Source organism: Mesoplodon mirus, assembly GCF_964341445.2.
Source record: "Mesoplodon mirus genome assembly, chromosome: 7".
NCBI lineage: Eukaryota > Metazoa > Chordata > Mammalia > Artiodactyla > Ziphiidae > Mesoplodon > Mesoplodon mirus.
The window spans coordinates 104,150,576-104,168,800 of NC_138983.1; the positions used below are offsets into that span (position 1 = coordinate 104,150,576).

General features: G+C 35.3%; 1 protein-coding gene across 1 annotated transcript in view; it reads left to right on the forward strand.

Annotated features, from left to right (window-relative positions):
• LOC309808266 (uncharacterized protein) overlaps positions 1-17,913 on the forward strand; it is a 203,569-nt gene extending 185,656 nt beyond the window's left edge. The window contains exon 3 of the mRNA XM_082628370.1: positions 17,629-17,913. Within this exon, the coding sequence (XP_082484496.1) occupies positions 17,629-17,640 (12 nt within the window). The 3' untranslated portion in view covers positions 17,641-17,913. The remainder of the gene's footprint in view (positions 1-17,628) is intronic.
• The last annotated feature ends 312 nt before the right edge of the window (positions 17,914-18,225 follow it).

The window sequence follows — 18,225 nt, forward strand, 5'->3', positions numbered from 1 at the left end:
GCTTTAATGGGGTTTATCTTGTGTGATAGCCTTCAATTAAAGCTCAGTCAATCTTATCTATTAAGATGAAAAAAATGTATTTGCAAAATGAGAGTCACTAGAAAAGCTTCCTATTGCTTATTGGTGGTGGCTACTTCCAGTGAAATAAACTTTCCTTGGAGAAATTATGTGGTTTTTTCCATTGCTGTAATTACCTGTATTGGTATAAGTTGTCATATAGAAATAAACAGGAGCAATGTTTGATCTCTTTGGATTTTTTTTTTTAGCATCAATGAGACTTTAAGAAATAACCTGCCCTCAAACCTGTAGTTTTTAGGAGAGAGAAACCAGGAGAGCCTTATATATCTGTGTTAGTGTAGCCTCCTAAAGTTTTCAAAGCCCATTCACAATCTTTGGGGGTTTTTTTTGTTTTGTTTTGTTTGTTTGTTTGGTTGGTTGGTTGGTTTTTTTTGCGGTACGCGGGCCTCTCACCGCTGCGGCCTCTCCCGTTGCAGAGCACAGGCTCCGGACGCGCAGGCTCAGCGGCCATGGCTCACGGGCCCAGCCGCTCCGCGGCATGTGGGATCCTTCCGGACCGGGGCACGAACCCATGTCCCCTGCATCGGCAGGCGGACCCCCAACCATTGCGCCACCAGAGAAGCCCATCTTTGGTTTTTTTGAGGTTAACGATATAGAGAAACCAGAGGGTATTATTGTCTTCATTTTAATAACAGAGAAAACTCCAGATAACTTGAGTTACCTAAAGTGTGAGATCTGAGTCAGTGTCTTCTAATTGTGTGCATTATTTCCACACTGACATTCAGCAATATTATGAAAAATGAAATATACATCTTGAAACCTTGGACCCCAACTATTGAAACTAGGGCAATAACATATGTACCAGAGCCTCTAATAAAGAAAACACAAAGATATACTTTCATTTTCTGGAACGAGTTGTACCCTGCTTTTCATCTTGCCTGTTGTTGGTCAGTTATGTGGCAGGAGGGGGGATAAATTCCTTTCTGGATGTAAAAGCCACAGACAAGGTGGAAGTGGACTGCATGGCCACTCATACTCGTATCATGCTCTCCTGATCTTTCACCATTTAAAAAAAAGTTAAGGATATTGTTCTCTTTCAATCTATCATTAGAGTAAATAAGGAACTTTTATTGTGCATAATAAAGACAATGCCTTTAAGTAAGCAAATATTTATGGCATAATTTATTCAACAAATATTTCCATCATGAGGAAGAAACTGATAGTACATGGAAGAATTGAAAGGTAATGAATAGCCACTCCTGTTATTTAATGTCTTACAAAATGGAAACCTGTGATTTCTTAATTATCGCCCTTTCACTGCTTCTTTTTGCGCCAAGTGCACAGCACTTAACTTTTTACATCAAATTGTATCCTACTAAAAAAGGGAAAATATTATACCTCATCCTATTTTTTGAAACATATATTTTCTATTTGCTACAACCCTAGTGAAAACAAACACTGTGTAATTATTAAACATTGCTAACCAGGTTAATTATGCTCATATTAAAATTCTTTAAAATAAAGATTTGCTGAGGTTAGGAAAATAGGTTGCAGTAGGCTGGAGCAAACTTTCTCTCTGTTAAAATTGCCTTTGGTGGTATGTGTGTCCATGTGAGCCTCCACTTTAAGCCAGCCACGTGCCTAAAGTTGCTGGTATATTATACAAATATTATAATAATCAGTTGTATTACAGTGTCACATAAGGGGTAACAAAACCTTTGGAGAATTTTGTTCTAGGAATATGTAGTTTAATAAAGAAAAAGGAAATTGCTTTTCATTTCTGACACTCTGCATGAAACAGCATTAAAAGCCCAGCCTTTTGAGCCAGGCAGAAATGAGTTCATAGTCCAGCATTGCCATGTTGTTATCCTGCGGCTATAGGCAAGTGGCTTTGCAGAATATGTTATCTCGTATACATACATATATACATACATATATACATACATATATATATATATATATATATATACACACACACACACACACACACACACATACATATATACCTAAATATAAAAGAATATTATTCAACCATAAAAAAGAAGGATCTCCTACCATCTGTGACAGGGCTGGACCTTGAGGACATTATGCCAAGTGAAATAAGCCCGACAGAGAAAGACAAACACTCTATGATCTCACTTATATGTCGAATCTAAAACAAAAAACTCACAGAAACAGCAGAATGGTGGTTGTTAGGTACTGGTGGGTGAGGGAAATGGGTAGATGTTGGTCAAAGTGTACAAACTTCCAGTTATAAGGTGAGTAAGTTCTGGGGACCTAAAATACAACATGGTGACTATGGTTAACAGTGCCATATTATATACTTGAAAGTTGCTAAAACAAACCTTAAATGTTCTCACCACATACACACAAACATTTAATTATGTGAGGCAATGGATAAACTAACCTTACTGTAGTAATCATTTCATAATACATACAGGTAACAAATCATCACATTATATACCTGAAACTTATACAATGTTATTTCTCAATTATATCTCAATAAAGTTGAAAATTTTTTTAATTAAGAAAATAAAAATTGGGCTTTCCTAGTGGCACAGTGGTTAAGAATCTGCATGCCAGGGCTTCCCGGGTGGCGCAGTGGTTGAGAGCCCGCCTGCCGATGCAGGGGACACGGGTTCGTGCCCCGGTCTGGGAGGATCCCACATGCCGCGGAGCGGCTGGGCCCGTGAGCCACGGCCGCTGAGCCTGCGCATCCAGAGCCTGTGCTCCGCAATGGGAGAGGCCACAACAGTGAGAGGCCCGCGTACCGCCAAAAAAAAAAAAAAAAAAAAAAGAATTTGCATGCCAAACTGGCACAAGCCTCTTAGATAGCCTCATCCACCAAAGGGCAGACAGCAGAAGCGACAAGAACTACAATCCCGCAGCCTGTGCAACAAAAACCACATTCACAGAAAGATAGGCAAGATGAAAAGGCAGAGGGCTATGTACCAGATGAAGGAACAAGAGGAAACCCCAGAAAAACAACTAAATGAAGTGGAGATAGGCAACCTTCCAGAAAAAGAATTCAGAATAATGATAGTGAAGATTATGATGCAGGACCTCAGAAAAAGAATGGAGGCAAAGACTGAGAAGATGCAAGAAATGTTTAACAGAGACCTAGGAGAATTAAAGAACAAACAAACAGAGATGAACAATACAATAACTGAAATGAAAACTACACTAAAGGAATCAATAGCAGAATAACTGAGGCAGAAGAACAGATAAGTGACCTGAAAGACAGAATGGTGGAGTTCACTGCTGCGGAACAGAATAAAGAAAAAAGAATGGAAAGAAATGAAGGCAGCCTAAGAGACCTCTCAGACGACATTAAATGCAACAACACTCGCATTATAGGGGTCCCAGAAGGAGAAGAGAGAGAGACAGGACCCGAGAAAATATTTGAAGAGATTATAGTCGAAAACTTCCCTAACATGGGAAAGGAAATAACCACCCAAGTCCAGGAAGGGCAGTGAGTCCCACGCAGGATAAACCCAAGGAGAAAAACGCCAAGACACATAGTAATCAAATTGGCAAAAATTAAAGACAAAGAAAAATTACTGAAAGCAGCAAGGGAAAAACGACAAATAACATACAAGGGAACTCCCATAAGGTTAACAGCCGATTTCTCAGCAGAAACTCTACAAGCCAGAAGGGTGTGGCATGATACACTTAAAGTGATGAAAGGGGAAGAACCTACACCCAAGATTACTCTAACCGGCAAGGATCTCAATCAGTTTCGATGGAGAAATCAAAAGCTTTACAGACAAGCAAAAGCTGGGAGAATTCAGCACCACCAAACCAGCTCTACAACAAATGCTAAAGGAACTTCTCTAAGTGGGAAACACAAGAGAAGAAAAGGACCTAGAAAAACAAACCCAAAACAATTAAGAAAATGGTCATAGGAACATACATATCGATAACTACCTTAAACGTGAATGCATTAAATGCTCCAACCAAAAGACACAGGCTTGCTGAATGGATACAAAAACAAGACCCATATATATGCTGTCTACAAGAGACCCACTTCAGACCTAGGGACACATACAAACTGAAAGTGAGGGGATGGAAAAAGATATTCCATGCAAAAGGAAATCAAAAGAAAGCTGGAGTAGCAACACTCGTATCAGATAAAATAGACTTTAAAATAAAGAATGTTACAAGAGACAAGGAAGGACACTACATAAAGATCAAGGGATCAATCCAAGAAGGAGATATAACAATTATAAATGTATATTCACCCAACACAGAAGCACCTCAATACATAAGGCAACTGCTAACAGCTACAAAAGAGGAAATCGACAGTAACACAATAATAGTGGGAGACTTTAACACCTCACTTACACCAATGGACAGATCATCCAAAATGAAAATAAATAAGGAAACAGAAGCTTTAAATGACACAATAGACCAGATAGATTTAATTGATATTTATAGGACATTCCCTCCAACAGCAGATTACACTTTCTTCTCAAGTGCACATGGAACATTCTTCAAGATAGATCACATCCTGGGTCACAAATCAAGCCTCAGTAAATTTAAGAAACTTGAAACCATATCAAGCATCTTTTCTGACCACAGTGCTATGAGATTAGAAATGAATTACAGGGGAAAAAAACGTAAAAAACATAAACACATGGAGGCTAAACAATACATTCCTAAATAACCAAGAGACCACTGAAGAAGTCAAAGAGGAAATCAAAAAATACCTAGAGACAAATGACAATGAAAACGAGACGAGCCAAAACCAATGGGATGCAGCAAAAGCAGTTCTAAGAGGGAACTTTATAGCTATACAAGCCTACCTCAAGAAACAAGAAAAATCTCAAATAAACAATCTAACCTTACACCTAAAGGAACTAGAGAAAGAAGAACAAACAAAACCCAAAGTTAGCAGAAGGAAAGAAATCATAAAGATCAGAGCAGAAATAAATGAAATAGAAACAAAGAAAACAATAGCAAAGATCAATAAAACTAAAAGCTAGTTCTTTGAGAAGATAAACAAAATTGATAAACCAGTAGCCAGACTCATCAAGAGTCTGGAGGAGAGGACTCAAATCAATACAATTAGAAATGAAAAAGGAGAAGTAACAACAGACACTGCAGAAATACAAAGCAGCCTGAGACTACTACAAGCAACTCTATGCCAATAAAATGGACAACCTAGAAGAAATGGACAAATTCTTAGAAAGGTATAACCTTCCAAGACTGAACCAGAAAGAAATAGAAAATATGAACAGACCAATCACAAGTAATGAAATTGAAACTGTGATTAAAAATCTTCCAACAAGCAAAAGTCCAGGACCAGATGGCTTCACATGTGAATTCTATCAAACATTTACAGAAGAGCTAACACCCATCCTTCTCAAAGTCCTCCAAAAAATTGCAGAGGAAGGAACATTCCCAAACTCATTCTATGAGGCCACCATCACCCTGGTACCAAAACCAGACAAACATACTACAAAAACAGGAAAATTACAGACCAATATCACTGATGAACATAGGTGCAAAAATACTCAGAAAAATACTAGTAAACATAATCCAACAACACATTAAAAGGATCATACACCACGATCAAGTGGGATTTATTCCAGGGATGAAAGGTTTCCTCAATATATGCAAATCAATCAATGTGATACACCATATTAACAAATTGAAGAAGAAAAACCATATGATCATCTCAATAGATGCAGAAAAAGCTTTTGACAAAATTCAACACCCATTTATGATAAAAACTCTCCAGAAAGGGGGCATAGAGGGAACCTACCTCAACATAATAAAGGCCATATATGACAAACACACAGCAAACATCATTCTCAATGGTGAAAATCTGAAAGCATTTCCTCTAAGATCAGGAACAAGAAAAGGATGTCCACTCTCACCACTATTATTCAACATAGTTTTGGAAGTCCTAACCATGGCAATCAGAGAAGAAAAAGAAATAAAAGGAATACAAATTGGAAAAGAAGAAGTAAAACTGTTACTGTTTGCAGATGACATGATATATACATAGAGAATCCTAAAGATGCCAACAGAAAAGTACTAGAGCTAATCAATGAATTTGGAAAGTAGCAGGATACAAAATTAATGCACAGAAATCTCTTGCATTCCTATACACTAATGATGAAAAATCTGAAAGAGAAATTAAGGAAACACTCCCATTTATCACTACAACAAAAAGAATAAAACACCTAGAAATAAACCTACCTAGGGAGACAAAGGACCTGTATGCAGAAAACTGTAAGACACTAATGAAAGAAATTAAAGATGATACCAACAGATGGAGACATATACCATGTTCCAGGGTTGGAAGAATCAATATTGTGAAAATGACTCTACTACCCAAAGCAATCTACAGATTCAATGCAATGCCTATCAAATTACCAATGGCATTTTTTATGGAACTAGAACAAAATATCTTAATATTTGTATGGAGACACAAAAGACCCCGAATAGCCAAAGCAGTCTTGAGGGAAAAAAAACGGAGATGGAGGAATCAGACTCCCTGACTTCAGACTATATGACAAAGCTACAGTAATCAAGACAATATGGTACTGGCACAAAAACAGAAACATAGATCAATGGAACAAGATAGAAAGCCCAGAGATAAACCCACTAACCTATAGTCAAATAATCTATGACAAAGGAGGCAACGTTATACAATGGAGAAAAGACAGTCTCTTCAATAAGTGGTGCTGGGAAAATTGGACAGCTACATGTAAAAGAATGAAATTCGAACACTCCCTAACACCGTACACAAAAATAATCTCATAATGGATTAGTGACCTAAATGTAAGACTGGACACTATTAAACTCTTAGAGGAAAACCTAGGAAGAACACTCTTTGATAGATACCACAGCAAGATCTTTTTTGATCCACCTCCTAGAGTAATGGAAATAAAACAAAAAGAAACAAATGGGACCGAATGAAACCTCAAAGCTTTTGCACAGCAAAGGAAACCATAAACGAGATGAAAGACAACCCTCAGAATGGGAGAAAATATTTGCAAACAGATCAACGGACAAAGGATTAATCTCCAAAATATACAAACAGCCTTCTCATGCAGCTCAATATTAAGGAAACAAACAACCCAATCCAAAAATGGGCAGAAGACCTAAATAGACATTTCTCCAAAGAAGACATACAGATGGCCAAGAAGCACATGAAAAGCTGCTCAACATCACTAATTATTAGAGAAATGTAAATCAAAACTACAGTGAGGTATCACCTCACACCAGTTAGAATGGACATCATAAGAAAATCTACAAACAACAAATGCTGGAGAGGGTGTGGAGAAAAGGAAACCCTCTTGCACTGTTGGTGGGAATGTAAATGGATACAGCCAGTATGGAGAACAGTATGGAGGTTCCTTAAAAAACTAAAAATAAAATTACCATATGATCCAGCAATCCCACTACTGGGCATATACCCAGAGAAAACCATAATTCAAAAAGACACATGCACCCCAATGTTCACTGCAACACTATTTACAACAGCCAGGTCATGGAAGCAACCTAAATGGCCATCGACTTACAAATGAATAAAGAAGACATGGTAATACATACAATGGAATATTACTCAGCCATAAAAAGGAACGAAATTGGGTCATTTGTTGAGACGTGGATGGACCTAGAGACTGTCATACACGCGTATGTGGAACCTAGAAAAATGGTACAGATGAACCGGGTTGCAGGGCAGAAGTTGAGACCAGATGTAGAGAACAACGTATGGACACCAAGGGGGGAAAGCTGCAGGGGGGTGGGGGTGGGGGTGTGATAAATTGGGCGATTGGGATTGACATATATACACTGATGTGTATAAAATGGATGACTAATAAGAACCTGCTGCATAAAAAAATAAAATTCAAAAATTGAAAAAAAAAGAAACTGCCTGCCAATACAGGGGACACGGTTTCGAGCCCTGGTCCAGGGACATCCCACATAACGCAGAGAAACTAAGCCTGTGCACCACAACTACTGAGCCTGCGCTCTAGAGCCCGTGAGCCACAACTACTGAGCCCATGCACCACAGCTACTGAAACCTGCAAGCCTAGAGTCCATGCTCTGCAACAAGAGAAACCACCACAATAAGAAGCCCACACAACACAACAAAGAGTAGCCCCTGCTTGCCACAATTAGAGAAAGCCCACGCGCAGCAACAAAGACCCAATGTGGCCACAAATAAAATAAATAAATAAATTTATTTTTAAAAATAAATAAAAAATAAAAACCACTGAAATCTACTATATATTGTATGTTTGCAATCTTTCCTCTAATTTTTTTAAAAAGCAAATTTAGCATGATGAACCTTCAAAATTTTCACAGTACAGTACAGTGCATCAGTACCAATATTTAGTGGATCTGTATTCAGTGGACTAAAAAACTCCATAAGATCCACTACTTATTACACCATTATTATTGAGCCTCTGGGAGAGAAACATCTGTAATGGAAACACAGACAATATCTAAGGTTCCTTTTCTGCTGTTTTTAGAGAGACAAGACAGTTACTCTTGAAATTAAATAAAAATTCAGGACAATAATATAAGAAATGTCTAAAGGCCATATAAATGTAGCCCTTGATAAGCTACTTTTTGAAGTTTAGTTCCTCTGTCTCAAACTAATCTTCAGGATTTATTGATTCCAAAAGCTATTCACATGCTGGAAATGTGCTACCTACTAACACTTCTACAAGAAAAAATATAAATGAGATTTCAGGGACCAGCTGGAAAAGAAAAAAAAAGAAAAAAGGGGGGAAAGGTATTATGTTAGCCTTCCAAACTCACAACAGAAGAACCTAAAGTTTAAAAATGAACTTGAGTTTTTTCATAATGAATAGACTACTTTATCAAGGTCAGTCTTTTAAAAATAATTGCTACCACATATTCATTGAAGCCAATGAGCTAAGTGTAACATTAGCATCATTTTAAATGAATCATCTAACTTAATACTTATAATATATGGTATTATTAGCCCCATTCTTCTGATGACTAAATCACTATATGCAAGTTCACATAGCTTGGAACAAGCTTTCAACTGAGGACTTTTTGACACAGAAGCCCAAGTCTTTCATACCTGCGAAAGAAATAAAGACTGCTTATTGCATTCATTTTGTACCTATATATCTTAAATGAAGGAGCAGTACACTGAGAATATATATAGATCATGAATTATCTCAATTCCCAGGGCTGCTATTGTATCATTAAGCTATTATTGTTAACTTTCTGCTAACTACCAGAATATTGACTATTATAACTAAAATTAAAAAGAGGACTTCAATTTACAGACAAGTGAAGTCACACAGTATATGTGTGTGGTGACATCTCAAATTTGGGTATTGACTTTTACCTTTTCAGTGTAACAGTTTATCAAATGACAGCATGGTGCTTAAAAGGTTTTACTTATAGGCTGTTTTCAAGAGGCAAATGTCTTGGGAATTTTTCTCACTTCACTGTTCTTTAGCATAGTGTATACCCTATGGCTCATTTTCCCAGTTAATGATCAACTTGAGCAATATGTCTTTTTAATGTGAATATGAAAGTTGTGTTCTGCAAGATGATGATGACAGAACACAGCAACAAGCTTTTCATTCATTTATTTTTGCTAGCCTTTTTAAAATTAAAGTCATCTTACCAATAGTTCATGAAATTATTATTTAGAGCAAGAACCTTATTTATTTACTCCTGGGTAAGAAAATGAAAAAGTTAATAAAGTTCATAAAACTCCATTACCTAATGAACTCTAGTTCAATAATGCACAATAATGCACCACAGACTTACATACAAAGGGCCTTGCAAACACTTAACCATGAGTTAAATCAATCAAAATAAATACAGTTGCAACCACAAAATTGACTACATTGAAAATATGTATAACATTTCTGAGAATGTTTTGTCCATCCTGCTGGGTAAAAAAGTCACTGCTGTAAACAACTGTGGTTTTTCCTGTAATTTGGCAACAAAACAGTCAATATACAATACAGCTCTTCTTATTACAAATATATAGGCAGTCAATACATATGTTGACTGATTGGTTTTACTTTTAAAAAGCTATTTCTGTGGCCCACTGTTGATCTGATTATAATAAATTTTATACCAGAAATAATCTTAACACAGTGTTTTTTTAGACCCTGTCAACAGTTAGTCTCCAAACCGACAGATCTTGATTGAATACTGTTTTCCTAATAGTGATAAGGAGGAAAGCTAAAGTAAACTTAGTCAAGCCTTCCTGTAGTACTTTAATTCCCTTCATTTAATATAATTACTATCATCTAGAAAAAGACAACCAAACTTTAACCTGTCACCAAAATAAAGATGTGATAAATTAGTTTCAAAATCCTGGAGGAGGAAATGAAATGGGCATGGAGGAAAAAATGATATTCCCTTGCTCCTATCTTCATAAAGTACTTCTTAATTTATTTATTTAATACAAAGATATTAGAAATTTCCAATAATATACCAGATTAAATTTAACAAAATTTGATTGTAAAAAATGTATTTCCAATGCTGTATATTCTAAAGTGACATGGTTCCATTTCTTAAACGGCCCTGTGCCTTAATATGTTCTTTAATTTATAAATATTTTAGTAAAATAAATCTGAAAAATTCGCCCTATAAAATCACTTCTTAGAGTTTCCCAATGCCCATGAGTTCATTAAATGCCATTTACAATAACGGATTCAAGAAATAAATTTAATATTTGTTAAGCGCAGTGTTTCCTAAACTCATTTGACTTTAGAAAAGATTTTTTTTTCAAGTAATACCTATTAAACTCTCAAATATCAAGTGGAACATCCTTTGGAAATACACCAGATAAGAGAATATTATCTGTGTTTACAATTCAGATTAAGCAAGTTATAAAAATTAACACAATATTACATTTATATATTATAAATAAATAACTAAAATACTATTTCTGGAATTTAAATCTTCAGTATATGAACTGAATAATGCAATGAATCAGGCAAAAGGGAAATAAAATTGAGGAAATACTACAGAATGTTAAATAAAAGTTACAGTGATTAAATATATGAGGGATAATTAAGAAATATGGTGATTAAGTCCAACACAAAACTAGCAGAAGTTCTAAAATCAGTTAACATAAGAAACAGAGAAGAAATCATCAGAGACATTAATAAAATAATATCCCTTAGCTGAACAAATATCTGAGTTTTCAGACTGAAATAGGTCCACAGAGTAATGTACAGAGTTCAAAGTGTTAAAAAAAGATTCATAGCGAAACATACGCTGATGAAATTTCAGAAACTTAAGTATAAGGCTTTCTAAAAAGATGTCAGAGCAGAAAAACAAGGGACCTACTAAGGAATCAGATGTACATCTAACCCTTTACCAGAACTGCTGGATACTAGACGTCAACAGAATAATGCCTGATAAAAACTATTTTATACCAATAGTTTATACCCAGTCAGATGACCAATTCTGTGAAAAAAGAAAAAAAATGCAAATGCGAAGAAAATTTTCCCACCACATGTTCATATTTTTAAAATTCTATTAAAAGTATTTTTACAAAAAACTATTGCTTCAAGTTATGTCAGAGTGTTCTGCCTATGGTTTCCTCTAGGAAGTGGTATAGTGTCCACTCTTAAACTAAGGTCTTTAATCCATTTTGAGCTTAGTTTTGTACATGGTGTTAGAGAACATTCTAATTTCTTTCTTGTACATGTAGCTATCCAGTTTTTCAGCACCTCTTATTGAAGAGACTGTCTTTTCTCCACTATATATTCTTGCCTCCTTTGTCACAGATTAATTGACTGTATGTGGGTTTATTTCTGGGTTCTCTATCCTGTTCCATTGATCTATGTGTGTTTCTGTGCCAGTACCATACTGTTTTGATTACTGTAGCTTTGTAGTATAGTGTGAAAACAGGAAGCATGACTCTTCCAGCTCTGTTCTTCTTTCTCAAAATTGTTCTGGCTATTCAGGATCTTTTGTGTTTCCATACAAATTTTAAAATTATTTGCTCTAGTTCTGTGAAAAAATGCCATTTGTAATTTCATAGGGATTGCACTGAATCTGCAGATTGCCTTGGGTAGTATGGTCATTTTAACAATATTGATTCTTCCAGTCCAAGAACACGATATATCTTTCCATCTGTTCCTGTCATCTTCAATTCCTTTCATCAATGTCTTATAGTTTTTGGAGTACAGGTCTTTGCCTCTTCAGGTAGGTTTATTCCTAGGTATTTTATTCTCCTTGATGCAATGGTAAATGGAATTGTTTCCATAATTTCCCTTTCTGACATTTCATTGTTAGCATATAGAAATGCAACAGATTTCTGCATATTAATTTTGTACCCTGCAACTTTACCAAGTTCACTGATGAGCTCTAGTGGTTTTCTGGTGACACCTTTAGGATTTCCTATGTATAGTATCATGTCATCTGCAAACAGTGACAGTTTTTACTTCTTCCTTTCCAATTTGGATTCCTTTTTTTTTTTTTCTTCTCTGATTACCGTGGCTAGGACTTCCAAAACTATGTTGAATGAAAGTGGCAAGCATGGGCATCCTTGTCTTGTTTCCCATCTTAGAGGGAATGCTTTCAGCTTTTCACCGTTGAGTATGATGTTATCTGTGGGCTTATCATATATGGCCCTTATTATGTTGAAGTAGGTTCCCTCTATACCCACTTTCTGGAGAGTTTTTATCATAAATGATGTTGAATTTTATCAAAAGCTTTTTCTGCATCAATTGAGATGATCATATGGCTTTTATTGTTCAATTTGTTAATGTGGTGTGTCAGACTGATTTGGGATACTGAAAAATCCTGGCATCCCTGAGATAAATCCCACTTGATCATGGTGTATCATCCTTTTAATGTATTGTTGGATTCAGTTTGCTAGTATTTTGTTGAGACTTTTTGCATCTATGTTCATCAGTGATATTGGCTGGTAAGTTTCATTTTTTGTAGTATCTTTGTCTGGTTTGGGTATCAGGGTGACGGTGGCCTCAAAGAATGAGTTCGGAAGTGGTACTTCCTCTGCAATTTTTTGGATTAGTTTCAGAAGGATCAGTGTTAACTCTTCTCTAAATGTTTGGTAGAATTCACCTGTGAAGCCATCTGGTCCTAGACTTTTGTTTGTTGGAAGTTTTTAAATAACTGATTCAATTTCAGTACTGGTAATCAGTCTGTTCATATTTTCTATTTCTTCCAGGTTCAGTCTTCAGAGATTGTACCTTTCTAAGAATTTGTACATTTTTTTCTAGGTTGTCCATTTTATTGGCATAGAGTTGCTCATAGTAGTCTCTTAGGATCCTTTGTATTTCTGTGGTGTCAGTTGTAAGTTCTTTTTCATTTTTGATTTTATTGATTTGGGCCCTCTCTCTTTTTTTCTTGATGAGTCTGGCTAAAGATTTATCAATTTTGTTTATCTTTTCAAAGAACCAGCTTTTAGTTTCATTGATTTTTTTTGACCGTATTTCATTTATTTCTGCTCTATTTTTCGGATTCCTCTCCTAAAGTAAAGAAAATATAAGCAAAAATAAACAAATGGGACCTAATTAAACTTAAAAGCTTTTGCACAGCAGAGGAAACCATCAACAAAATGAAAAGACAACCTATTGAATGGGAGAAAATATCTGCAAATGATATGACCAATATAGGATTCATATCCAACATGTATAAACAGCTTATAAAACTCAACATCAAAAACAAACAACCCAATTAAAAAATGGGCAGAACTGAATAGACATTTTTCCAAAGAAGAAATGCAGATAGCCAATAGGCATATAAAAAGATGCCTAACATCAGTAATCATCAGGGAAATGCAAATATTGGGTGGGCCAAAAAGTGCCTTCAGTTATTAAGGAAAAATAAAAGACACATCTTTCATTTTCACCAAGAACTTTATTGAACAACATATTCACCCATTTGTTCCACTACCTTCTGCCATTTTTCAGGCAAATTCATGATTCCATCTTCCCATAACATTTTATCTTTTTGAGCAAAGAACTGTTCCAGGTGCCTTTTACAGTCTTCCGGGGAATTGAAAGTTTTTCCATTAAGAGAACTTTGTAAAGACCAAAATAAACGGAAATCCAAAGGTGCAATGTCTGGTGAATAGGGCAGATGAATCACAACTTCCCAGCCCAGCTGTAACAGTTTTTGCCTGGTCATCAAAGAAACATGTGGTCTTGTGTTATCCTGGTGGAAGATTAATGCATTTTCTGTGGACTAATTCTGGATGCTTTTGTTGACTGCCACTTTCAGTTGGTCTAATTGGGAGTGCTACTTGTTGGGATTAATCCTTTGGTTTTCTGGAAGGAGCTCATAATAGAGGACTCCCTTCCAATCCCACCATATACACAACATCACCTTCTTTGGATGAAGACCAGCCTTTGGTGTGGCTGGTGGTGGTTCATTTCGCTTGTCCCATGATCTCTTCCATTCCACATTGTTGTACAGTATCCACTTTTCATCACCCATCACAATGTGTTTTGAAAATGCAACGTTTTCATTACGTTTCAGTAGAGAATCGCAGGTGGAAATATGGTCAAGAAGATTTTTTGCACTTAACTTATATGGAACCCAAACATCAAAGTGAGTCACATAACCAAGTTGGTACAAATGATTTTCAGTGCTTGATTTGGATATTTTGAGTATGTTGGCTATCTCCCACGTGGTATAATGTTGATTGTTCTCAAGTACTGTTTCGATTTGATTGCTATCAACTTCAACTGATCTACCTGACCATGGAGCATCATCCAGCGAGAAATCTCCAGCACGAAACTTCGCAAACCACTTCTGACATGTTCAATCAGTCACTGCACCTTCTCCATACATTGCACAAATCTTTTTGTGCATTTCAGTTGCGTTTTTACCTTTCTTGAAATAATAAAGCATAATATGCCAAAAATGTTGCTTTTTTCTTCCATCTTCAATATTAAAATGGCTACACAAAAATTTACCAATTTTGATAAGTCTTTCTTTATATGCATGCTGATATGACAGCTGTCACATACAATCTAACAAAACTGTTTTGAAGAAAGTTAAAGACAACTAAGTGCTACTAGAGCCATCTTACAGAAAAAACTGAACGAACCTTTTGGCCCATCCAATAAAAACCACAGTGAGATATCACTCCACACCTGTCAGAATGGCTATCATCAAAAAGTCAACAAATAACAAATGTTGGTGAGGATGTGCAGAAAAGAGAACCCTTGTACACTGTTGTTGAGAAAGTAAATCGGTGTGGAAAACACAGTGGAGTTTTCTCAAAAAACGAATGGCAGAGATACCATGTGACCCAGCAATTCCACTCCTGGGTATATACCAAACAAACAAACAAACACTAATTCAAAAAGATACATGCATCCCAATATTCAAAGCAGTGTTATTTACAATGCCAAGGTATGGAAGCAACCTAAGTGTCCATCAACAGATAAATGGATGAAGAAGATGTGATATATATATATATATATATATATATATACACAATATATATATATACACAATATATATATATACAAATATATATATAATGGAATACTACTCAGCCATAAAAAAGAATGACATTTTGCCATTTCCAGCAACACGGATGGACTTGGAGGGCATTATGCTAAGTGAAATAAATCAGACAGAAAGATAAATACTGTATGATATTGCTTATATGTATCATCTAAAAATACAGCAAACTAATTAACATAACACGAAACAAGCAGACCCACATATATAGAAAACAAACTAGTGGTTACCAGACATGAGGGGAAAGGGGAATATAGGGGTGGGGGAGTGGGAGGTACAAACTCTTGGGTGTAAGACAGGCTCAAGGATATATTGTACAATACGGGGAATACAGCCAATATTTTGTAATAACCGTAAATGGAAAGTAACCTTTAATATTGTATAAAAATTTTAAGTACTTTAGCAAAATAATTTTTAAATGAAAGAATAATATGAGAATTTTAAACAGTGGTGATACCATATGATCTGTAAGAAGAAAATAAATCTCCAAAGAAATAAAAATAAATACATTATGGCTGCAACTAGAGAAAACCCGCATGCAGCAACAAAGACCCGACATAGCCAAAAATAAATTAATAAATAAATACATTTTTAAAAATAAAGAAAATAAATAAATAAATACACAAGACTTTGGAAACTGAGACATTTACCTCTTAAGCAGTAGGTGATTAACATCACAGATTTATATTTGTTACTCTATAGATCCAATTGCAATCCTTGATTTTTCCATGAATAATAACAATTAGATTTTTATCTCTTTCATGGTGCTTACAACAATGCCCATGAAAAAGCTGTTTTCTAAAGATTTGATTCATCTTGGATTATTCTTTTATCACAGTATTTTTCATGACAGAATTAATTGTTCTAAACATGTTTATTAACTTGTCAAGGGAATATTTATCATTTCCTTTGTTAGATGTAGCTGAATGATGTTTCCTACCTAACTAACAAGTATGCCTTAGTCTCTCCTTGTGAATGAGGAATGATAAATGCCTCTTTTGCCTCTGGCTCTTCCTCTGTAAACTGGACACAATATAGATTCTTTCTAAATTTCGTATGAAATCAAACAAATGGGTTATTTGTAAATCAATATAATTTATGTAACATGGTTTTGCATGTTATCTGTCTCAGAATAAGCATCCAGTATAATATTGCTATTTCATACAGTATAATTAGAATTAGAAAACAGAAGTAAACTATATTCAACGCATAAAGGGGAAGCAAAAGTCATAGAGATCTTCTTATATCTCACAAATATTTTCATTTATTTATAGGAATATGCTTTAAAGTCTCAAGACATTTAGTAGATTTCATGTTTATTTATATAGTAAGAGAATTTTCATAAGGGTATAATTTTAGCTTCCTTACTTAGAAAAATTCTGAGGAACTTATATAAGAGCCAATGTTTCAACCATTCCCTTTAATAATACTGTAACTAGCAAGCTAATGAGTATTCACTTCTCTAAAATATCCTAAAGTTCAACTGGGCAGCTTCAAAATTTTTCATATGACTGTTGATTAAAACTTTTATTTGTACCTTGTATCCATTTCATTTTTTTTACTTTCCAAAAGAATATATTGTATAAAGGACTCATATCTAGGATATATAAAGCACTCTTAAAACTCAACAATGAGAAAACAAGCAACCTAACTTTATATATGTGTGTATACACACACACACACACACACACACAATCTATAAGAACAAAAGAAAGAAAAATACATATACACATATTTTTACCAAAGAAGATATACAGATGGCAAATAAGCATATGAAAAGATGCTCAACATCATATGTCATTAGAGAGATACAAATAAAACCACAATGAGATATAACTACACACCTATTAGAAGAGCTAAAATCCGATAACTGACAATACCAAATGCTGTTGAAGTGCAACAAGAACATACATTCATTGCTAGTGAGAATATAAAATGATACAGTTATTTGGGAAGACAGTTTGACAGTTTCCTACAGAGCTAAGCATAGTTTTACAATAGGATCAGGCAATCATATTCCCCAGCTAATTGAAAACCTATATTCACACAAAGGCCTATACCCAAATGGTTATAGCAGCTTTTTTTATAATTGTCCCAAACTGGAAATAATCATATCATATTATCCTTCAACAGGTGAATGGATAAACAAACTTGGTATTCGAGATGATGGATACTTCAGGGGATAAAAGGGAAGAAACTATAGATTCACAGAACAACATGGATGAATCCTAAATGCATGTTGCTAAGTCAAAGAGGCCAAATTCAAAAGTCTACATATTGTATGATGCCGTTTATTCAACATTCTGGAAAAGACAAATTATAGGGATGGAAGACAAATCAGCATTTGTCAGAGGTTGGGAGTGAATGACTACAAAGGCCACTCACAGAGAATATTTTAGGTTGATGAAACTGTACTGTATGGTACTAGGCATAAGATACATGACTACGCATCTGTCAAAACACGTAGAATAGTACATCAAAGGGTGAACTTTAATGTATGCAATTTTTAATCAGAGTATCCTGGATGTAATGCATACTGGGACAAATAAATTTAACTGTATTCCCAATATATGATAAAACGGCACTGAAGGGGGTGGAGAAAAAGGAACTGACATAAGTGACTTTGGAAAATGATGTTCTGATTGGTAAATCTAAGACTAGGTGCAAAAATAACTGTACATAAACACCATTTTAGTTGGTAAGTTTGTTTCTCACAGGAATACAGTTAAG